Genomic DNA, 24,405 nt, shown 5'->3' on the forward strand with positions numbered 1-24,405 from the left:
TATTTAGATCTTCCATGATTTCTTTGAGCAATTTCTTGTAGTTTTCTGTATATACATCTTTTGTATACTTAGTTAGATTTATTCCTAAATATTTTATTCTTTTGCTTGCTATTGTAAATGGAATTTTTTTCTTGATTTTCTCCTCAGATTGCTCATTAATAGTGTATAGAAACATTATTGATTTTTGGGTGTTGCTCTTGTAACCTGCCACTTTGCTGTACTCACTTACTAGCTTTAGTAGCTTTGCTGTAGATTTTTTGGGGGTTTTCAACATATAGTATCATATCATCTGCAAACAGTGAGAGTTTTACTTTTTCCTCTCCAATCTGGATGCCTTTTGTTTTCTTTTTCTTATCTAATTGCTCCAGCTAGAATTTCCAGCATGATATTGAATAACAATAGTGACAGTGAGCATCCTTGTCTTGTTGCTGATCTTAGGGGGAAGCTTTCAGTTTTTCCCCATTGAAGATAATGTTAGCTGTAGGTTTTTCATATATTACCTTTATCATGTTGAGGAAGTTCCCTTCTATTCCTATTCTTTGAAGTGTTTTCACCAAGAAATGATGTTGAATTTTGTCACATACCTTTTCTGCATCAATCGAAATGACCATGTGGTTTTTCTGCTTTGATTTGTTGATATGATGTACTACATAAATTGATTTTCTTATGTTGAATCATCTTTGCATACCGGAAATAAATCCCACTTGGTCATGGTATATAATTCTTTTAATGTGCTGGATTCAATTTGCAAGAATTTTGTTCAGGATTTCTGCATCTATATTCATTAGAGAGACTGGTCTGTAGTTTTCTTTTCTTGTAGTATCTTTGTCTGGCTTTTGTATTAGGGTGATGTTGGCTTCATAAAATGAATTAGGTAGATTTTCTTCCTCTTAAATTTTTTTGAAGAGTCTGAGAAGGATTGGTACTACTTCTTTCTTGATTGCTTGGTAGCATTCACATGTGAAGCCATCTGGTAGTGGGCTTTTTTGGTTTGGGAGCTTCTTGATGACTGATTCAATCTCTTTACTTTTGTGATTGGTTTGCTGAAATTGTCTATTTCTTCTCCAGTCAACATTGGTTGTTCATGCCTTTCAAGGAAGCTGTCCATTTCATCTACATTGTCTCACTTATTAGCATATAGTTGTTCATAGTATCCTCTCATTACCCCCTTTATTTCTGTGGGGTCTGTGGTTATGTCTCCTCTTTCATTTCTGATTTTATTTGCAACTTCTCTCTTTTTCTTTTGAAAACCTAGCTAAGGACCCATGGATTTTACTGATTTTCTCAAAGAACCAGCTACAGGTTTTGTTGATTTTCTCGATTGTACTGATTTTCTCAAAGAACCAGCTACAAGTTTTGTTGATTTTCTCGATTGTTTCAATGTTCTCAATTTTGTTTATTTCTGCTCTAATCTTCGTTATTACTTTCCTTTTGTTTGCCTTGGGGTCTGTTTGCTGTTCTTTCTCTAGTTCTTCCAAGTGAACAGTTAATATCTTGGTTTTCGCTCTTTCATATTTGTTTTTTTTTGTTTTTTGTATGTTTGTTTTTACATGGGCAGACACCAAGAAATGAACTCAGGTCTCCAGCAAGAACTCTGCTTGCTGAGCCACCATAGCCTGCCCTCTTTCGTCTTTTTAAATATAAGCATTTAAGGCAATAAAGTTCCCTCGTCACACTGCCTTTGCTACATCCCATAAATTTTTTTTTTTTTTTTTTTTTTGTGTAGTTTTGGTTTGGTTTTTTTTTTTTAGGAGAGTGTAGTTTTTTTTTAAATTTTTTTTAAAATTTTTTTATTAATCAAAAAAAAGAAAAGAAATTAACACAACATTTAGAAATCATTCCATTCTACAAATGCACTCAGTAATTCTTAGTATCATCACATAGATGTATGATCATTTCTTAGTACATTTGCATCGATTTAGGAAAAGAACTAGCAAAACAGCAGAAAAAGATATAGAATGTTAATATAGAGAAGAGAATTAAAATAATAATACTAATAATATATATATATATATATATATATATATATATATATATAAAAAGGAAAAAGAAAAAAACAAAAGATACAAACACACAAACAAACAAACAAAAAACCATATTTCAGGTGCAGCTTCATTCAGTGTTCCAACCTAGTTACATTACACTTAGGTATTATTGTGCTGTCCATTTTTGAGTTTTTGTATCTAGTCCTGTTGCACAGTCTGTATCCCTTCAGCTCCAATTACCCATTATCTTACCCTGTTCCTAACTCCTGCTGGTCTCTGTTACCAATGATATATTCCAAGCTGATTCTCGAATGTCGGTTCACATCAGTGGGACCTTACAGTATTTGTCCTTTAGTTTTGGGCTAGACTCACTCAGCATAATGTTCTCTAGGTCCATCCATGTTATTACATGCTTCATAAGTTTAGTCTGTCTTAAAGCTGCATAATATTCCATCGTAGGTATACGCCACAGTTTGTTTAGCCACTCGTCTGTTGATGAACATTTTGGCTGTTTCCATCTCTTTGCAATTGTAGATAATGCTGCTATAAACACTGGTGTGCAAATGTCCGTCTGTGTCTTTGCCCTTAAGTCCTTTGAGTAGATACCTAGCAGTGGTATTGCTGGGTCGTAATCCATTCTGCCATTCTATGTCTTTTGATTGGGAAATTCAGTCCATTAACTTTTAGTATTATTACTGTTTGGATAATATTTTCCTCTACCATTTTGGCTTTTGTATTATATATATCATATCTGATTTTCCTTCTTTCTACACTTTACTCCATACCTCTCTCTTCTGTCTTTTCGTATCTGACTCTAGTGCTCCCTTTAGTATTTCTTGCAGAGCTGGTCTCTTGGTCACAAATTCTCTCAGTGACTTTTTGTCTATAAATGTTTTAATTTCTCCTTCATTTTTGAAGGACAATTTTGCTGGATATAGGAGTCTTGGTTGGCAGTTTTTCTCTTTTAGTAATTTAAATATATCATCCCACTGTCTTCTAGCTTCCATGGTTTCTGCTGAGAAATCTACACATAGTCTTATTGGGTTTCCCTTGTATGTGACGGATTGTTTTTCTCTTGCTGCTTTCAAGATCCTCTCTTTCTCTTTGACCTCTGACATTCTAACTAGTAAGTGTCTTGGAGAACGCCGATTTGGGTCTATTCTCTTTGGAGTGCGCTGCACTTCTTGGATCTGCAAATTTAGGTCTTTCATAAGAGTTGGGAAATTTTCAGTGATAATTTCTTCCATTAGTTTTTCTCCTCCTTTTCCCTTCTCTTCTCCTTCTGGGACACCCACAACATGTATATTTGTGCGCTTCATATTGTCATTCAGTTCCCTGATCCCCTGCTCAAGTTTTTCCATTCTTTTCCCTATAGTTTCTGTTTCTTTTTGGAATTCAGATGTTCCATCCTCCAGTTCACTAATTGTAGCTTCTGTCTCTTTAGATCTACCATTGTAGGTATCCATTGTTTTTTCCATTTTTTCTTCTTTGTCCTTCACTCCCATAAGTTCTGTGATTTGTTTTTTCAGATTTTCTATTTCTTCTTTTTGTTCAGCCCATGTCTTCTTCATGTCCTCCCTCAATTTATTGATTTGGTTTTTGAAGAGTTTTTCCATTTCTGTTCGTATATTCAGCATTAGTTGTCTCAGCTCCTGTATCTCATTTGAACTATTGGTTTGTTCCTTTGACTGGGCCATATCTTCAATTTTCCGAGCGTCATCCATTATTTTCTGCTGGTGTCTGGGCATTTGATCAGATTTCCCTGGGTGTGGGACCCAGCTGGTTGAAAGCTTTTTCTGTGAAATCTCTGGGCTCTGTTTTTCTTTTCCTGCCCAGTAGGTGGCGCTCGTGGCGCTCGTCTGTCTGCACGGCAGTCGGCCCGGGAAACCGCGCGTGGAGGTGGGGGTCGCTGGCCGCCGCGGCTTGGGAGAGTGCCGGTCCTAATTGCCCAGCTGGCCCAAAACGCCAAGCGTGATGGGAGGGCCCCGCTATCCAACGTTCCCAGTCAGACCGGGGAGCCACGTGCGTGGAGGGGACCCCAGTCGCCAGCCGCCCCGGCCGGGAAAACGCGCGCCCCTCGGGTATCTCACCGCAGCAGATTCTCCCTGCCCGTTCAGCTGTTCCAGAATGGGGTACGCTGTCTTTTTGGTCTCTGTCGTGACTCCGGGAGCTGTTTCGTATTGTTACTGTTTCTTTAGTTGCTTTTCTGGAGGAGGAACTAAGACCCGCGCGTCTTACTAAGCCGCCATGTTCTCCGGAAGTGAGAGTGTAGTTTTGAGTGCTGAGAAACAGAAAGCTATGAAGGCTTTCCTTATGGATTTATTGTCAAAATCCATCCCGTAAATTTTGATATGTTGTATTTTCATTTTCATTTGCTTCAAGATATTTACTGATTTCTCTTGTAATTTCTTCTTCCTTGGCCCTCTGGTTGTTTAAGAGTGTGTTGTTTAGCCTCCATATCTTTGTGAATTTTCTGGCCCTCTGCCAGTTATTGATTTCCAACTTGATTCCATTATGACCCAAGGAAGTGCTTTATATGATTCCAATCTTTTTAAATTTATTGAGACTTATTTTGTGACCCAGCATTTGGTCTATCTTTGAGAACAATCCATACGCAATTGAGAAAAATGTATATCCTGCTTTGTGGGGTGCAATGTTTTGTAAATGTCTGTTAAGTCTAGTTCATTTATTGTACTATTCAAATTATGTTTCTTTATTGATCCTCTCTCTAGATGTTCTATCCATTGATGAGAGTAGGGAATTGAAATCTCCAACTATTATGGTAGACATTTCTCCACAAGGTGTCTATTTTTCCCTTCAGTGTTTTCAGTGTTTATTTCATGTACTTTTGAGCACTCTGGCTTGTTGCATAAATATTTATGATTATTATATCTTTTGTTGAATTGTTCCTTTATTAATACATAGTGTCCTTCTTTCTCTTTTGTTTTATATTTGAAGTCTAGTTTGTTACATATTAGTATAGCTACTCATGCTCCTTTCTGATTGTTGCCTGCATGACATACCTTTTTCCCAACCTTTCACTTTCAACCTATTTTTGTCTTTGAGTCTAAAATGAGTCTTCTGTAGACAGCATATAGATGGGTCTTGTTACTTAATCCATTCTGCCAGTCTATGTCTTTTGATGGGGGAATTTAACTCATTAACATTTAGTGTTATCAATGTAAAGGCAGTACTTTCTTCACATTTTGTTTTTTCATTTTATATGTCACATCTAATTTTTCTCCTTTTTTTCTATTTTTCCTTTCTCCTTTTACCTTTACTGACAGTCTTCATTTCTACATTCTTCTCCAGACCTCCTCCTTCTGCCTTTTCTTATCAGCAATATGTAGCTGAAACTTGCATAAGAATAGTCTCCACAATAGCCTCTCAATTCTATTTGAACTTTCTTAGCCATTGATACCTTACTGATACTCTTTTATAAAGTTCAAAAACAATAGTAAATGAATGTTCTATACCATTTAGGCATAAACACACACAATATTTTCTAAAAATCAAGAGATTGATAAAATGTAGAGGAGTGATTAGGGTTGTGGGAATATGAGTGTTCATTGCATTATTAAAACATGTTTAAGTACATACATGAATAAACAATAAAATAAAAACAAAAAACAAAGGCCAGGTATGAACTAATTACGTTTATGAACCAAGGATAATGATAAATCCATTTCTGTCCCTCTGCAGTCCAATTAAAAAAATACAACCAAATAGAAAACATCAAAAGGCTTGAGTAGGTACTTCAAAAGGGAAATGTGACAATCTGATAAACAAATGAAAAGATAATCTCATTAGTAACAAGGGAAAAACAAATAAAGGACTTAGAGCAATTACACTTCTACATTGCTAGCAATCACAAAGCAATTTGGCATTATCTAACAAGGGTAAAGATGTGCATATGTCTTAACCCAGCAATTCCACTCCTAGTATATTCCCTAATGAAACTCTAGCATATGTGCTTCAAGAAACATGTTCAAAAATGTTCACAGCAAGTTTAAACATATGGCAGAGAAGTTTAGCCTACCTATAGGTATGCCTAAATTTTACTTCCAGAGGACCTCTTTTGTTGCTCAGATGTGGCTTCTCTCTCTCTAAGCCCAACTCTGCAAATGAAACTATTGCCCTTCCCCCTATGTGGGACATGGCATCCAGGGGTGAAAGTCTCCCTGGTGGCATGGGAGATGACTCCCAGGGATGAGTCCAGCCTTCACAGATGAGTCCACTGTGAGATCAACAATGTCATCCTGACCAAAAGAGGGAAAAGAAGTGTAATAAATAAGGTATCAGTGGCTGAGAGAGTTCAAATAGAGTGAGAGGCTACACTGGAGGTCATCTTACGGATGCTTCAGTTAGACATTGCTACCTATCATAACTTGCCAAACCTCAACCAAAACCATTCCTGCCAATCCTAAAGAATACCTAGGGTATTATACAAGATTCTATAAAGGTTCCATGCACTAGGGTAACTTTCCAAAACCTACAACCTCCAGATGGGTTCCTGGACCAGATAAGTCCTGAAATGCAGAGAAGCAGCCTTTCAAGAACACCAACTAGTTCTATTCCCCTATCCCATATTATTGACAGCCCCCTCCATCATGAAAAAGTTAGGATGGGCATAGCCCAAATACCCTTAAAAAGTGGGAGAAAGACCAAGGGTGATGATGGAGTTATACAGAGAAAGTCGGGTTTCACAAATGACTAGGAGTGTTCAATCATTATGCTGATATTTCTTTCAGCCTCCAGTACCTTAGGGCAATTAGAAGTAAAAACCTAAAATTGTAGATTGTAACCAATACTATACTCTGAAATCTGTTCTACAACTAATTGTTGTGATGTACTTTGAAATTGATTGCTTTTATGTACATGTTATTTAAAGAGGAGCAATACCAGAGAAGACAGGATTTTTCAAATGAGTATGACTGCTGAATCATTATACTGATACTTCTATTGGCATCCAGTGTCTCGGAGAAGTTAAAAGAAAAAACAAAGAATCATGGAACTGTAACCCATCCAAACTTTAAAATTTATTCTACATGAGATTTTGTTGGGTTTGTCCAGAGTAATGCCCTGATAAATCCCAGAGTGATTTGAACAGTGAATAAAAAAGTATTTGCAAAGTCCCCTTCAGGGAATGGTGAGAAAAGGGGAAAATTCAACTTCCCCAAGTTGAATTCTTGATATTCTCACAAGCAGTGGGGACAACCAAAGCAACAGTCTGAACCCCCAGTCTTGGGGTTTGTTCATATGAAACTTAACACCACAAAGGATAGGTCAAGTCTACTTAAAATTAGGCCTAAGAGTCACCCCCAAGAAAACCTCTTTTGTTGCTCAGATGTGTCCTCTCTCTCCAGCCAAGACGACAAGCAAACTCACTGCCCTGCCCCTGTCTTCGTGGGACATGACTCCCAGGGGTGTGGACCTTCCTGGCAACGTGGGACAGAAATCCTAGAATGAGCTGAGACTCAGCATCAAGGGATTGCTGAAAGGGATTGAGAAAACCTTCTTGACCAAAAGGGGGAAGAGTGAAATGAGACAAGGTGTCAATGGCTGAGAGATTCCAAACAGAGTGGAGAGGTTTTCCTGGAGGTTATTCTTACGCATTAAGTAGATATCACCTTGTTATTCAAGATGTAGTGGAGAGGCTGGAGGGAATTGCCTGAAAATGTAGAGCTGTGTTCCAGTAGCCACATTTCTTGAAGATGATTGTATAATGATATAGCTTTTGCAATGTGACTGTGTGTGAAAACCTTGTGTCTGATGCTCCTTTTGTCTACCTTATCAACAGATGAGTAAAACATACGGAATAAGAATAAATAATAGGGGGAACAACCATTAAAATAAATTTAGATCGAAATCCTAGTAATCAATAAAAGGGAAGGGTAAGGGGTATGGTATATATGAATTTTTTTTTCTGTTTTCATTTTATTTCTTTTTCTGAATTGATGCAAATGTTCTAAGAAATGATCATGATGATGATGAATATGCAACTATGTGATGATATTGTGAATTACTAATTATATATGTAGAATGGAATGATCATAAGTTAAGAATGTTTGTGTTTGTTATATTTCTTAAAAAAATTTTTAAATAAAAAAATTGTTCTATAATTACTTGTTAAATTATACTTGGAAATTTATTGTTTTTTTATATATGTGTTATATTATACAATTAAAAAAATGTTTCCAGCAGCAGTATTTATAACATCCAAAAACTAGAACTAAACCAAATGCTCAATAGCACAATGCTCAAATTGTCATATATTCATTCAATGAAATATTGTGAAGATACAGCTTCCTGCATCCACACGTATATGGATCTCAGAAACATGCTGAGCAAAGAAACCAAGTCACATAATAAATGCTCTATGGCTCCATTTATATAAAGTGCAAAACATGTAAAACTAAAAAATTGCATAGTTCAAAAATGGAAATTGGTAAAACTACTGTTCAAATTTGCTAGCTGCTGGATGGAATACGATACACCACAAACAGAATAGCTTATTTTTTATTTTTTCATTTTCTTTTTTATTTTTATTATAAACAACAAACAAACATACAAACATTCTTAACATACAAACATTCTTGACATGGTTACAATCAATGGCACACAATATCATCACATAGTTGTGTATTCATCACCATGATCATTTTTTTTGTACATTTGCATCTCTCCAGCAAAAGAAAGAAAAAAGAAAAAACTCATACATGCCATACCCCTTTTCACTTCCTTTCACTGACCACTAGTATTTGAATCTACCCAATTTATTTTAACTTTTGTTCCCCTATTGTTTATTTCTTATCTATATTTTTTACTCATCTGTCCATACTACAGATAAAAGGAGTACCAGACACAAGGTTTTCACAATCAAACAGTCACACTGAGAAAGCATCCTCAAGAACATAGGTACTGGAACACAGTTCTACAGTTTCAGGCACTTCCCTCTAGCTACTCTAATACACCATAAACTGAAAAGAGGATATCTATATAATGCATAAGAATAACCTCCAAGATAACCTCTCAACTCTGTATGAAATCTCTCAGCCACTGACACTTTATTTTGTCATATTTCTCTCTTCCCCCTTTTGGTCAAGAAGGTTTTCTAAATCCTTTGATGCTGAGTCGCAGCTCATTCTAGGATTTCTGTCCCATGTTGCCAGGGAGGTTTACACCCCTGGGAATCATGTCCCATGTAGAGAGGGGGAGGGCAGTGAGGTCGCTTGCCGTGATGGCTGAGAGAGAGAGAGGCCACATCTGAGCAACAAAAGAGGTTCTCTGGGGGTAACTCTTAGGCCTAACTGGAGCAGCTTTTTAAAAGGGGAATTTATTAAGTTGCAAGTTTACAGTTCTAAAGCCATGAAAATGTCCAAATTAAAGCAAGGATACAGAAATGTCCAATCTAAGGAATCCAAAGAAACACACCTTGGTTCACAAAGGCAGATGATGTTCAGGGTTTCTCTCTCTACTGGAAAGGCACACGGAGAACATGACAACATCTGCTAGCTTTCTCTCCAGGCTTCTTGTTTCATGAAGCTCCCCTGGGGGTGTTTTCCTTCTTCATCTCCAAAGGTCTCTGGCTGGATGGCTCTCATGGTTCTGATGGCTTTCTTGTGGCTCTGAAGCTTTTTCCAAAATGCTTCCTCTTTTAAAGAATTCCAGCAAACTATTCAAGACCAACAAGGAATGGGTGGAGTCACATCTCCCTCTAATCACCCACAACTGGGCGAGTCACATCTCTGTGAAGATAATCTAATCAGGTTTCCAAACCTAAGTGCTGGATAGGGATTGAAAGAAAGGGCTACCTCTACAAAATGCATCAGGATTAAAACATGGGTTTTCTAGGGTACATAATTCTTTCAAACTAGCACAACTATAAAGAAAAGCAAGAAAATAACCCAAAATTCAGGGCAGAGGTTAACTCTAGGGAAGAAAAAAGAATATGGGACCAGAGAAGGACATATAGAGCCATGAGAAGTAATGGGAATGTTCTTTTTCTTAAACTAGATAGTGTTAATGATTAATATTTTAAATATTAACTAAGAATTAATGATTCTTTATACCTTACATATATTTTATAAAAATTTCTTCATATCTATTCAATATTTAATAACAACACTTTTTAAAAAAAGAACAAACAGAAGGCAATGAATAAGAAGCCTGGGAATATACAAAATTAGCAACCATGGCAAGGATGAGCACAGGATTCTTGATTACATAAACAGAAGTGATTAGATGAAAAAAGTAAGGATGTAGATTCTGAGAGAGATAAGGTATGTGGAGACAGAATTTGAGGGAGAGACCAGGGAGGGTGAAATTGTATGGAAAAGACCTCAATATGTCTCCTTCAGTATGCAGCGAGAGGTAATACAAGCCCTTAAAACTGTGAATTTTTTGAGAAGTCTAAGGAGCTTCTTTCAGCACTGACTCCCAGAAGCCATCTACCTTTGGACGAATACTGAGATAATATTTGTACTCTGAGAAAGGGATGCTAGAGCCACAGCCCAGAAAAAAAAAAGGGGGACGACTGCAAGAAACACAATGGGAGAACAGGGTCAAAGATTCGTGTTCAATAGAGAGGCAGACCCAGAGAAGGAAAAAGATCACATGAAAAAGAACAGAATTTCTATTTGGGAAAATGGAAGTCTTGGTAATGGATGGTGGTGACAGTAGCACATCATTGTGAAAGTAATTAACACCACTTAATTATATATTTGAATGTGGTTAAAAGGGGAAATTTTGGGTTGTACATGTTACCAGAATAAAAAAAATTTTTTAAACCATAGGAGAGACTTCCGGGCCAAGATGGCGGCTTAACAACGTGCGCGTTTTAGTTCATCTTCCAGAACAACTAGTAAATAACAAGAAACAGTACAGAACAGCTCCTGGGGCCACATCAGTGACCGGACACACAGCATACCCCAGTCTGGACCAGCTGGACCAGCTGTGAGCCCCTCCAGAACCATGAGTTCCCCAAGCAGTGGTGGCCAGCACCCCTCCCCCACAGGCAGCTTCCCAGAGGGAAAAGGAAAGAGACTTTACCAGCAGCAGGGGCTGAGCCCAACCAGACGCTGATTGTGGAATTAATTAACAAATTCTGACTACTAAAAATAGGCCCCCGGCTCAGGCGAACCTGGTCAAGCAGAGGTCGCTCATTTTTGCCCAGCGCCAAGGGGGCAGGGCTGACGGAAAAAGGAAAAAAAAGAGAAGGAAACAGAGGTTTTTGTGGCTGTTTTTCTACAAAGGCTTGACTGCCTTTGGCTACAGCGGCAGGGCTCCTCGGGCTGCAACTGCCCCAGGCATAGGCAGAAACAAACTCATTTTGAGGGCTTGTCTGGAACCTGTGCCTTCCCCAGGGGAGGGGTGAAGCCCAACTCAGGTGAAATCCCTCTCTCAAGGTACTCAGACACCAGGGCTTGGTAATTTGAAGCCATTAAAACCAGCCTATAACCTCTCCTCTGTCTCCACCACGCCCTGGCCAAAGTTAAAGGTACCGCATCATCTTATACTGGTGGGACCTGCAGGCAGACAAGCACCACATACTGGGCAAGATAAGAAAAACAGAGCCCAGAGACTTCACAGGAAAGTCTTTCAACCTGTTGAGTCTCACCCTCAGGGAAAACTGATGCAGATGAATCTTCCATCCTCATAGGAGGCCAGTTTGGTCTGGGAAAATCCAGCTGGGGTCTATAATATCTCTGTAGACCCTCCTCAGGGTTGGGGGGGGGAAGGCACCATACAAGCAGGGCAAGAAACAAGAAAACAACAATTGAAAAATTCTCCTATGTTAAACAAAACCTAAGCTAGAGGTTCAGAAAAAGCTGAACTGAATGTCAAAGAACAGAGAGACAACAAATTCATCCAGAAAGAAAACCCTAGGTAAAAGAAGTGCAAGCAATCTCCAGAATAAACTAATTAAGGTAATTAAATGCCTAGATGCCGGCAAAAAATAACAAATCACACTAGGAAAATTGAAGATATGGCTCAGTCAAAGGAACAAACCAACAATTCAAATGACATACAGGAGCTGAAACATTTAATTCAGAATATACGAACAGAGCTCATCAAAAACCAAATCAATGAATTGAGGGAGGATATAAAGAGGGCAAGGAATGAACAAAAAGAAGAAATCGAAAGTCTGAAAAAACAAATCACAGAACTTATGGGAATGAAAGGCATGGTAGAAGAGATGAAAAAAACAATGGAAATCTACAATGGTAGATTTTGAGAGACAGAACATAGGATTTCTGAACTGGAGGACGGAACATCTGAAATCCAGCAAGAAAAAGAAAATATAGGGAAAAAATGGGAAAATATGAGCAGGGACTAAGAGAATTGAAGGACAATATGAAGCGCACGAATATATGTGTTGTGGGTGTCCCAGAAGGAGAAGAGAAGGGAAAAGGAGGAGAAAAACTAATGGAGGAAATTATCACGGAAAATTTCTCAACTCTTATGAAGGACTTAAAATATCAGATCCAAGAAGTACAGCGTACCCCAAAGAGAATAGATCCAAATAGATGTACTCCAAGACATTTACTAATCAGAATGTCAGAAGTCAAAGAGAAAGAGAGAATCTTGAAAGCAGCAAGAGAAAAGCAATCAATCACATACAAGGGAAGCCCAATAAGACTATGCATAGATTTCTCAACAGAAACCATGGAGGCAAGAAGACAGTGGGATGATATATTTAAATTATTAAAAGAGAAAAACTGCCAACCAAGAATTCTATATCCAGCACAATTGTCCTTCAAAAATGAGGGAGAGGGCCACGGTGGCTCAGCAGGTAAAAGTGCTTGCCTGCTATGTCCAAGGACCCGGGTTCGTTTCCCGGTGCCTGCCCATGTAAAAAAATAAATAAATAAATAAATAAATAAAGCATTGATTTAAAAAAAAAAATGAGGGAGAAATTAAAACATTTTCAGACAAAAAAATCACTGAGAGAATTTGTGACCAAGAGCCCAGCTCTGCAACAAATACTAAAGGGGGCACTAGAGACAGATATGAAGGCAGAAGAGAGAGGTGTGGAGGAGAGTGTAGAAAGGAAGACCATGAGTAAAGGTAAAAAGAAGGAAAATTAGAAGGACATATAAAAGCCAAAAGGCAAAAAGCCCAGGCAGTAAGAACACTGATGTTGATGGATTAAGCTTCCCAATCGGGGGACATGGACTGGCAGAATGGATTAGGGAACGGGACCCATCCATATGCTGTCTGTACTCAAAGGACATGAGAGCAAGGACACAAATGGACATTTGCACACCAATGTTTATAGCAGCATTATTTACAATTACCAAGAGATGGAAACAGCCAAAATGTCCATCAACAGACGGGTGGCTAAACAAACTGTGGTATATACATACGATGGAATATTATGCAGCTGTAAGACAGAATTAAGTTATGAAGTATGTAACAACATGGATGGACCTTAAGGACATTATGCTGAGTGGGATTAGCCAGAAACAAAAGGACACATACTGTATGGTCTCACTGATATGAACTGACATTAGTGAATAAACTTGGAATATTTCGTTGGTAACAGAGACCATCAGGAGATCGACATAGGGTAAGACATTGGGTAATTGGAGCTGAATGGATACAGATTGTGCAACAGGACTGAATGTAAAAACTCAGAAATGGACAGCACAATACTACCTAACTGTAATACAATTGTTAAAACACTGAATGAAGCTGAATGTGAGAATGATAGAGGGAGGAGGGCTGGAGGCACAAATGAAATCAGAAAGAAAGATAGATGACAAAGATTGAGATGGTATAATCTAGGAGTGCTTAGAGTGTATAATGACAGTGACTAAATGTACAAATTTAAAAAATGTTTTTGCATGAGGAAGAACAAAGGAATGTCATTATCGCAGGGTGCTGAAAATAGATGGTAATTAATATTTTAAAATCTCAACTTATGTGTGAGACTAAAGCAAAAAATGTTTATTTGGTACAAAATTTATATTTTGACTAGTGCATTTCCTAATATAACGTATGTAGATAGCTTGGTTGAACAACATAAGTATATGGAACCTTGGGTAAGACATGAGATTTTGTTGGTTTGTCCAGAGTGATGCCCCAATGAATCCCAGAGTGATTTGATCAGTGAGCGGAAAAGTATTTGCAAAGTCCCCTTTGGGGAATGATGAGAATGGGGGAAAATTCAACCTCCCCAAGCTGAATTCTTGATATTCTCACAAGCAGCGTAGATAACCAAAGCTATAGGCTGAGCTCCCAGTCTTGGGGGTTGTTCATATGAAACTTAACCCCACAAAGGATAGGTCAAGTCTACTTAAAATTAGGCCTAAGAATCACCCCCAAGAAAATCTCTTTTGTTGCTCAGATGTGGCCTCTCTCTCCAGCCAACATGACAAGCAAACTCACCACCCTCCCCCTGTCTACGTGGGACATGACTCCCAGGGGTGTGGACCTTCCTGGCAACGTGGGACAGAAATCCTAGAATGAACTTGGACTCAGCATCAAGGGATTGAGAAACACCCTAGAATGAGCTGAGACCCAGCATCAAGGGATTGAGAAAATCCTATCGACCAAAAGGGGGAAGAGTGAAATGAGACAAAATGTCAATGGCTGAGAGATTCCAAACAGAGTTGAGAGGTTATCCTGGAGGTTATTCTTATGCATTAAGTAGATATCACCTTGTCACCTAAGAGGAAATGGAGAGGTTGGAGGGGAACTGCCTGAAAGTGTAGAACTGTGTTGCAGTAGCCATGTTCCTTGATGATGATTGTATAATGGTGTAGCTTTAACAGTGTGACTGTGTAATTATGAAAACCTTGTGTTTTATGTTCCTTTTATCTACCTTGCCAACACATGAGTAGAACATATAGAATAAAATAAATAATAGGGGGAACAAATGTTAAAATAAACTTAGTTTGAAATGCTAGTGATCAATGAAAGGGAGGAGTAAGGGGTATGGTGTGTATGTTTTTTTTTCTGTTTTTGTTTTATTTTTCTGTTGTCTTTTTGTTTCTTTTCCTGAATTGATGCAAATGTTCTAAGAAATGATCATGATGATGAATCTGCAGCTATGTGAGATATTGTGAATTACTGATTATATACGTAGAATGGAATGATCACATATTGGGAATGTTTGTGTTTCTTTACTGTAATTTTTTTTAATTAATAAAAAAATTTTTTAAAAACCATAGGACTGTACTGTTAACTCTAATATAAACCAGGAACTATAGTTAATACTACAGTTATAATAATATTGTTTCATCATTTGTAACAAAGTTACCACACTAATGCATAGTGTTAATAATATGGGGTATATATGGAACTTGGTACTTTTTGCATGTTTTTTTCTTGTAAACCTAACAGTTCCTACTTAAAAAAATTACATAAAAAGGAAAGAAAGACTGCAACACAAAGCTTATATCTAATGTAAACCATGGGCTACAGTTAATTACAATAATGTTTCATCAGTTGTAACAAAGGTACCACACCAATGCACAATGTTAATAGGAAAAACTACATGTATCATGGGAGTATATAGAAACTGCACTTTTTTGCATTATTTTTCTGTAAATCTACAGCTACTCTAATAAAACAAAATCAAAACAAAAGAAAAACTAAATAAAAATTACCACATTATTTGGCAATTTCACTCCTAGGTATATACCAAAACAAAACAAAACAAAAAAACTGAAAGCAGGGACTCAGACACTTCTACACTGATGTTCATAGCAGCATTATTTACATTAGCCAAAAGATGGAAAGAAGCCAAGTGTTCATCAACAAGTGAATGGAAAAACAAAATGTCATCTATCCATACAATGGAATACTACTCAGACATAAAAAGAAATGAAGGTCTGGTACGCGATACAACATGGATGAACCTTAAAAACATATTGCTAAGTCACATAAGCCAGACACAAAAGGAAAATACTGTATGATTCTAATTATATAAAATAAATAGAATAAGCAAATTCATAAAGACAGAAAGTAGACTAGAAGTTACCAAGCTTGGAGGAAGTAGAATGGGGAATTATTGCTTAATGGGTACAGAGTTTCTATTTTGGGTGATGAAAAAGTTTTAGTAACAGAAGATGGTCACCATATTGTAAATATAATTAATGCCACTGAATTGTACACTTTTAAGGTCTAGAGATTTGAAAAGGAGAGGATATACTGATTTTAGTCTAGGAGTTACAATAAGAACAGATGGAAGTAATTTCTGATAAGATATTACTATGTTTGGTCACAGCCACTGTGGTACTATGGAGCTATGTACCCCAGGAAACATGTTCTTAAACTTAATCCATTCCTGTGTGTATAAACCTACTATAAATAAGATCTCAAGTTATCATTTCAGTTAAGTTGTAGCTCAAATGAATCAGGATGAGCTTTAATCCAGATTACTGGTGCACTTTGTAAAGAGAATGAAAGACAGAAAAAAAGCCATGGGAAGGACCTGCTAGTCAAGAGAACCCAGAAGCCAAGAGAAGCCACCATGTGCATGGCCATATGACAGGAAAAAACAAGGACTAAGAATCACTGGCAGCCAGCCCTAGAATACCAGTCTTCTGGGAGAAAGCATTACCTTGATGATGCCTTGATTTTGGACTTCTCCTAGTCTCAAACCATGAGCCAATAAATTCCCAACAAATACCCACTGCATGGTATTTGTTTTGGCAGCCAGGAAACTAAAACAGCCATTACTCGTTGCCTTCTTGAGACCATTCTCTCCCTTCTTTCTTGCTAACAAACTCCAGTTTGGTTGGGTATTAATGTACCCAGTCCCAGGGGTCAAATTGTATAGTATATGATTATATATGTAGAACTGGATGAGCATATATTAAGGATGTTTGCGTTTCTTTCTTGTAATTTTTTTTAATTAATAAAAAATTATTTTTAAAAAATTGTATAATATAAACCAATTCTGATAATCCTATTCCCCTTTGCTGGTGACTGCTCTAAGGATGGCAAATGACCCAATGAAATGCAAGGGGAAGACTATTGGGAAGCTTCTGGGAAAGGTTTTCCTCTTGAATAAAAATGGAGGGAGTGATAATGGTAGCACAACATTGTGAAGGCAATTAACACCATTAAATTATATATCTGAGTGTGGTTAAAAGAGGGAAATTGTAGGTCGTACATAGGTTTATTTATTTTTTAAACACCATGTTTATGAAACAAGACAAAGACAAGGTAAATGTTTAACCTATTTAACTGATAAGACAGTCTAACATTCGGCTTTAACTTTAATTTGCATTTAAGATAAATTTGTTCCCGAGCCTTAAGTTTTTGTTTCTTCAGTTTCTTCTGGGATATCTTTTCTTCTGTGCAACCTCCTCTTCAGATTTAGGAACAATCTGTTCTTTTTCAGTAAGAACCATCTCAATGTGGCAAGGGGAACTAATATATGGGTTAAACTGACCATGAGCTCTGTAAATTCGGCAGTGTATCTTAGGGGATTTGTTCACCTGGATGTGCTCAATGACCACAGAATCTACATCTTAACCCTTAAGCTCAGCCTTAATCTCTGCATTTTTAAGCATGTGCAACAAAAATGCAGCACTCTTTTTGGGCCATCGACCCTGTGTCCAGCCCTACTGTTTGGCCTGGGCATACCTACCAACACCATAATTGTAATGATGGAACGGAATACACTGCTTCTGGAAAGTGATATCTTTCAGACACTTGGTGGCTTTTTGAATATGCATACCCTTGATGATGGCCTGAGCAGTTTCTCAGGTGTTCTTTTTTTTTCTTGAACCCCAAGAGCTTTAATCCGCAGCTGGACTGCCAGCTCCTCCTGGCCCCACAACTCCCAAGTCAGCACGCCCTGCCCCATGCCAGCTGCCTCCCCACTCCCTTCCCAGGCCCTCCTTGCCCCACACTGCAGCCCCTGTTTCCTTCCCCAGAGCCTTCAACTCCCATGAGGCCTCATCAGTTGCTCTGGGTGCTGGCACCTCCCTCCGAGACTCCTAGGTAGGAGCAGGTGGGGGTGCAGCCAGTGACCCAGCTGCCCCCAGAATAAGCAAGGCCAGAGCCTTGGGCCCCGTGGTGTGGTTCTTCTCATGCCGGTGTAGGCTAGAGCACCGGCTGAAGTTCTTGCCACACAGGGGGGCAGGGCTAGGTCCACACGCCATGGTGGATGCGCTAGTGTGTGGTGAGGTGCGAGCCATGGCTGAAGCTCTTGCCACAGTTGAGGCAGTGGTAGGGCTTCTTGCCGGTGTGGGTGCGGTTGTGGGCAATGAGGTTGGAGCGCTGGCTAGAGCACTTGCTGCACTCAGGGCAGGGGTAGGCTTCACCTAGGTGTGGGTGCGCTGGTGGATGACCAGGGCAGAGTTCTACGTGAAGCACTTGCTGCAGATGGCACATTTGTGGGGCTTGGTGCCCATGTGCATGCCCTGGTGGGTGGCCAGTTCCGAGCGGCGGGTGAAGCGCTTGGTGCAGCGCTCGCACAAGTAGGGCTTCTCGCCCACGTGGATGTGCTGGTGCTGGATCAGCATCGAGTGGTGGCTGAAGCTCTTCCAACAGGAGGGGCAGGTGTAGGGCTTCTCGCCCATGTGAATGATCTGGCACTGGATGAGGTGGGAGCTGTGGCAGAAGCACTTGCTGCAGTCTGTGCAGGCGTAGGGCTCCCCGCTTGTGTGTGTGCGTCGCTGGGTCACCAGGTGTGAGTGCCAGTTGAAGCCCTTGTCACACTGCTCACACTGGTACATCTTCTTGCTGGTGTCGCCCTCGGCAGCCAGGCCCTCCTCGTCAGATTTCTCAGGGGCACAGCCCTCTGGGGGTTTTGGAAGACCTGCCTCAAGTGGGGCTGGTTTCTGCATTGGGGGGCTGGTACCTGGGGAACTTTGACTGCTGGCCGCCTGCTGCCCGCATGGCAAGACACCGCCCTGGGCTCTTCCCACCCTGGTTCTGCAGGCCTTTACATCCCCAAAGGCTGCTGCACCCCCTTCACCACCCTGACGATGCCTGTGCACGCACCCGTCTCCTCCTCCTCTCCCGCCTGCTGGTGCAGGTTCAAGGCCTCACCCTTCTCATCTGGGAGGCCCAGAAAGCTCTGCTGAAGGGAAAGCCCAAGGACAGACCACTTCTCTTTGGCAGAAAAGCATCCCCATAGAAGCTTTGCTGAGTGTGGCCCAGCCATCCCCATTCCTCCCGGGAGAGGCATAAAGCCACATCTTCAAAGGTCACTGGCATCTGGGACCAAGCAGTATGGAGAGCTGCAGCCATCTGTCGGACTCTGGCTCTCTCCTCCCTGGGTAAGACAGGGATCTGGGGGGAGGGGAGGGCTCTGTCGGGCAGGAAAAGAGCTTTCTCCTTAGGGCCGTGGCCCGGGGGCAGCCATCTATGGGCTGTGGGAGCCCCTTCCTTCTGCAGAGCCCCTTCGGGATGGGGTTCTTTGGGCTCGACCTTGATGTTCAGTGACTCCAGGCCGGCTTCCACAGGCCCCGATCCCTCTAAGTGGGGAGCATCTCTTAACAAGGATGCTGGTCTTTGGGAGCTTCTCGAGCTTTCTCCTTGTTCTCGGCAGACCCAACTGCTCCGCCGTCTGCAGACATGTTCTTTCTCCAAGCTAAGAAGCATGCTGAGCAGTTTTGCCCTCTAGTCCTAGCCCCTCCAGCTTCCGGCCAGAGTCCCTGCAGCAGGCCATGAAGGATTAAACCTCATCGATGAAGGCACTTAGCAGAGCTTCAGGCATGGGAAACACTCAACAGATGCCAGCTCCGGCCTCTGGTAGCTCCACTGAGTTTGAATAAGGAGAGCATTCGCCTTTAGTAAATAAATCATGATCTAGTCCCAGAAGGATGTGCCTGACCTTGTCGATTCGGGTCTTGAAGAGGACCTTCAGAAACACCCAAGAATGAGAAAGACTAGGAAAAAAAGAGGCATCCGAAGTAAGAAAAACAAAGTGGCTCGGGCTAATCAAGATTGAAAACAAGGGCAGTGCAGAGACCTAGCTTTAGGAAGGAAAGAGGTGATGAGGAAAAAAATAAAGGAACATGAGCGTGGTAGAGAAAAAATAATCTACAGCTGAGCAAATGTCCAACACCGAAAAGGAAAATGGATGAGGCAGTGCAAATGTGGGAACCTGCGGGATACATTTTTTTTAAAGAAGGAAAAGAAATAAGACCATTTGCAGCTCCCTCCCCACGGCCTTGGACCCCGGTAGGGAGAGCAGGGCGTGGGGAGGCCGAACACTCCGCAGCCCGCTTACCCCCGGAGGCATGGAGGCGACCCCTGCCACCCTGTCCCCAGTGCCACAGCAGCCACAGAGGACACAGCCAGAGCCGCGGGAGTTCTTGGGTGCTCTTAAAGTGACACGAAGATTTGAACCTCTTGATTTGTATGATTTTGTAGGGTTTTCTGGGTCAAGCAAATAGTGAACTATTTTCAGAGATCACCTCGGGCCACTTACAGGAAGAGCTGCATATAGGTTATTAAAATAAAAAATTTTAAAGGGCGGGAGAGGACAGTAGAGAGTGATACATTTTGCTCCTGCCCCCTTCCTCCCAACTTTGGATGCTGTTTATGAGGATGTGATACTTGAAACTGAGATAACAATCAATGTAAGGATTACATGAAATGACAGGTAGCCCTTGGTCTCACATCTTGCAGGTCTAGGAAACTGCCTCCTACTACAAGATTTGTAAGATATTTCCCTCTATTTTCTTCTAAAAGTTTTATGGTCTTAGCTCTAATATTTAGGTCTTTGATCCAGTCTGAGTTAATTTTTGTATAAAGTGTGAGATATGGATCCTCTTTCATTCTTTTGCATATGGATTATTTACTTCTCCAAGCACCATTTACTAGGAGCACACTTTTAACAACACACTCCTATGCTGTAACCGTAAGGCAACATGGGCCCACAGCCCCTTTACATCTTCTCAACTCTTGTAACAGCCTCTTAACTAGCATCTATCCTATTCCCACTGATTCATGTCCCTGTCTTTTCCAGTGAGCATTCTAAAATGCATACTCCTTATTACCTTTCTCATTTACGACCTTTCACTTGTTCTCTTCTATCTCCAGAAGAGGCTCAAACTGGGAATCCTTGTTCCAATTTGGCCTACAGATATATCAACGTGTTTATATATACACAAAATTTACCAAAAAAAAGTGGGTCAACATTTTAAACCTGAGGCATTTTATATAATTATCTAGATTTGAAGCTTCTTTTTAAAAACTAGAAGACTGGGCAAAAATCAGCTAGTGCCAAGTCTAGATGTGCACCCCTTTAGACAAGAGTTTATACTCTCTAATAATCAGAGATTTGGCATCCAGTATAACACAATCCCAATCACTATGTTTTTTAGGCATCGGAGTTGCTAACTCTGGCCCATAGGAATAGTGGAGCTCCTTAGTATAGTACATAACAAGCTATGCTCTTAAGCTCTAGTTCCCTTTACTTGCACCTGTGAACTTTATGCTACAGCAATACCTGCACACTGAACTGCTTATATTTCCCAAACACACGATGTTATTCTTACCCCTACTTTTTTGCATATGTTCTTCCCTTAGCCTAGAATGTCAGACCCTCCTGAACTCCAGGCTAAATTCTATTCATTTAAAAAATCCTACTCAGATATCACTTTTATCAGTGATTTTTTGCTTCTGTTTTTGTTTTTGCATGAACAGGCACCGGGACTCAAACCCAGGTCTCCAGCATGGCAGGCGAGAAATCTGCCACTGAGCCACCGTTGCACCACCCGCTCAAATATCACTTTTAAGAAACATTCCAAGACTCTCTTCCTCCTTCACTCTTCATTATTTCTGAATCTTGTACAATTTTAAATTGTTGCACCTACATACTAAAGTACAATTTATTTATATGTCACTCTCCCCAACTAAAGAGTGAACTCCTCAAAAAGTGTCTGTATTACTTACAGTACCTGCCACACTACCACTCAACCACTCAACACATGTTTGAGGAATGAGTAGTTGAGAAAATAAGGTAATGAATGACATATGGAGAACCAGAGCAGATGCAGTTAGGGAGGGAAGGAGGTATCAGAAACTCACATAGATTTCCATCTTTCGGTAGAGACCATAGTTGAGCAGCAAATTGTGAGTCATGCGGATTCGATGGGGCTTCATTGGGTGACCTTGTCCATAATAGTAATTTCCAACATCTCCTGAAGAAGAAAAAGTGACAGCTTCAGTGACACAGTGAGACCACACACTCCCAGGAGAACTCATTTCTAGTTTCTAAGATACTCTTCCACCTTGAGGAATAATAACCCCAAAGAAAAACGAAACAAAATGCAGAGGACCCTGATGAGGTCAGCACTTACGGATGTCAAAGCCTACCTTGGTGTGCTGGTTTGAAAGTATCATGTACCCCAGAAAAGCCATGTTTTAATCCCTGATCCAATCTTGAAGGAGCCTTTTCTTTTAATGCTGATTCAATATTGTATGTTAGAAACTTGTGATTAGATTATCTCCATGGAGCTGCACCTATACCCAATTGTGGGTGTGACTTTTGATTATATGAAGATGTGACTCTATCCATTCCAGGTGGGTCCAAAAATTCCAGTTTGTTGGAATCCTTTTAAAGGAGGAAACATTTTGGAGAGAGCCAGAAATGACAGAGCCAAAAGAAACTTCTGAGCCAAGCTGAAACACTTGGAGAACAGAGACGCAGATGTCTGGAGATACTTGGAGCCCAGTGGATGTTACCATGAGATGTTAAGCAAGCCAGAACCTGGAGAGAGCCAAGGGAAGCCAAGAGATGAAAGCTTGCCCTGGAGAAGTAAAGTGAGGAACCCCCACAGGAACAGAGGCTGAAAGCAACAAAGACCAGGAGCAAGACACCACCAGATGCCAACCATGTGACTTCCCAGTTGACAGGTGTTCTAGACTCATCAGGCTTCCTTGAATTAAGATATCTTTCCTGGATACCTTAGTTTGGACATTTTTATAGGCTTAGAACAGTAAACTGGCAACTTACTAAATTCTCTTTTTAAAAGCCATTCCAGGGCAGGCCAGGGTGGCTGAGCAGGAAGAGTTCTCACCTGCCATGTCAGAGACCTGGGTTCATCTCCTGGTGCCTGCCCAGGCCAAAAAAAAAAAAGCCATTCCATTTCTGGTATATTGCATTCCAGCAGCTTTTACAAACCAAAACACCTGGTTTCTTCCCCTAGAACCTCAGGCTAGTACTAGACAGTTTGAGGGGTTCATTCCAAAGTCACTGGATACTCACCTCACTGTTTGAAAGTTTTATATGAAAGGATTATGTGCCCTAGAAAAGCCATGTTTTAATCCTGATCCACCTTGTGGAGGAAGCCTTTTCTTTTAATCCCTATTCAGCACGGTAGGTTGGAAGCTTGATTAGATTATACCCACAGAGATGTGATGCACCCAGTTGTGGGTATTAACCTTTGATTAGAGGTATTTGTGACTCTACCCATTCCAAGTGGGTCTTGATTAGTTTACTGGAATCCTTTAAAAGAGGAAACATTTTGGAGAGCACTTCAGAGTCATGAGAACTACAGTGTTCACACTGCCAGAGAACTCTGGAGATGAAGAAGGAAAAGGCCCCTGGGGGAGCTTTATCAAACAAGAAGCATGGAGAGAAAGTTAGCAGACATCACCATCTTTGTCATGTGCCTTTCCAGCTGAGAGAATGCCTGAACACCCTTGGCCTTCCTGAACCAAGATATCTTTCCCTGGATCCTTAGATAGGACATTTCTATACCCTTGTTCTATTTTGGACATTTTCACGAGCTTAGAACTGCATACTTGCAACTTATTTAATTCCTCTTTTTTTAAAGCTGTTCCATTTCTGGTATATCACATTCCGGCAGCTTGCAATCTAGAACACTCCCCCAAGAGAAAAACAATCACCACTATTCAGAATTACTCTAAGCCACAGTTCGCCTCTTACATAACTGTGACACTTTACGGTGTCAAAGCACATTCATACCCATTTTCTTAATGGATCCTCACAGTAGCCCAGTATGTTAGGTAGGACTGGAAGTATTGTTTTTTTTCTATAGGTAAAAAAACTAATCTCTTAAAAAATCCAAATCTCTTGGATTTATCTACAGCAATAGCCTTCTAATTGGTCCCTTTGCCTTCAAGTCAAACTATCTGCCTGCTGTCTCCACAGTTATCTTCCTAATCCATAGCTCTGATAACATCACTCCCCTGCTCAAAAATCCTTAACAGTTCACCATCCCCTGCAGGATAAAGAGAAAGAATGATCTAAACAACCTGGTAGTCAAGGACTTTCTTAATCTACCTCTCCAACTTCATCTTCTGCTGCCTACCATCTCTCCTCCCCCACAACACACTCTTTGTTCTAGACCACAGTGGGCAAACTATGACCCTCGGGTCAAATCCTGCCACCCGTTTTTGTAAATAAAATTTTATGGGAACATAGTCACACCCACTAATTTATATATTACATATGGCTCCTTTAACACTACCATAG

General features: G+C 40.2%; 1 protein-coding gene and 1 pseudogene across 3 annotated transcripts in view; both read right to left on the reverse strand.

Moving 5' to 3' along the window:
• HDAC1 (histone deacetylase 1) overlaps positions 1 to 24,405 on the reverse strand; it is a 62,714-nt gene that overhangs the window by 33,380 nt on the left and 4,929 nt on the right. For all 3 annotated transcript variants that reach the window (XM_077150474.1, XM_077150471.1, XM_077150473.1), the window contains one exon: positions 21,993 to 22,105. In XM_077150474.1, the coding sequence (XP_077006589.1) occupies positions 21,993 to 22,067 (75 nt within the window). In that variant the 5' untranslated portion in view covers positions 22,068 to 22,105. The remainder of the gene's footprint in view (positions 1 to 21,992; positions 22,106 to 24,405) is intronic.
• On the reverse strand, positions 16,631 to 21,985 carry LOC143674576 (transcriptional repressor RHIT-like; annotated as a pseudogene).

The sequence above is a fragment of the Tamandua tetradactyla genome, chromosome 2 (genome assembly GCF_023851605.1).
Source record: "Tamandua tetradactyla isolate mTamTet1 chromosome 2, mTamTet1.pri, whole genome shotgun sequence".
In the NCBI taxonomy this organism is placed as follows: domain Eukaryota; kingdom Metazoa; phylum Chordata; class Mammalia; order Pilosa; family Myrmecophagidae; genus Tamandua; species Tamandua tetradactyla.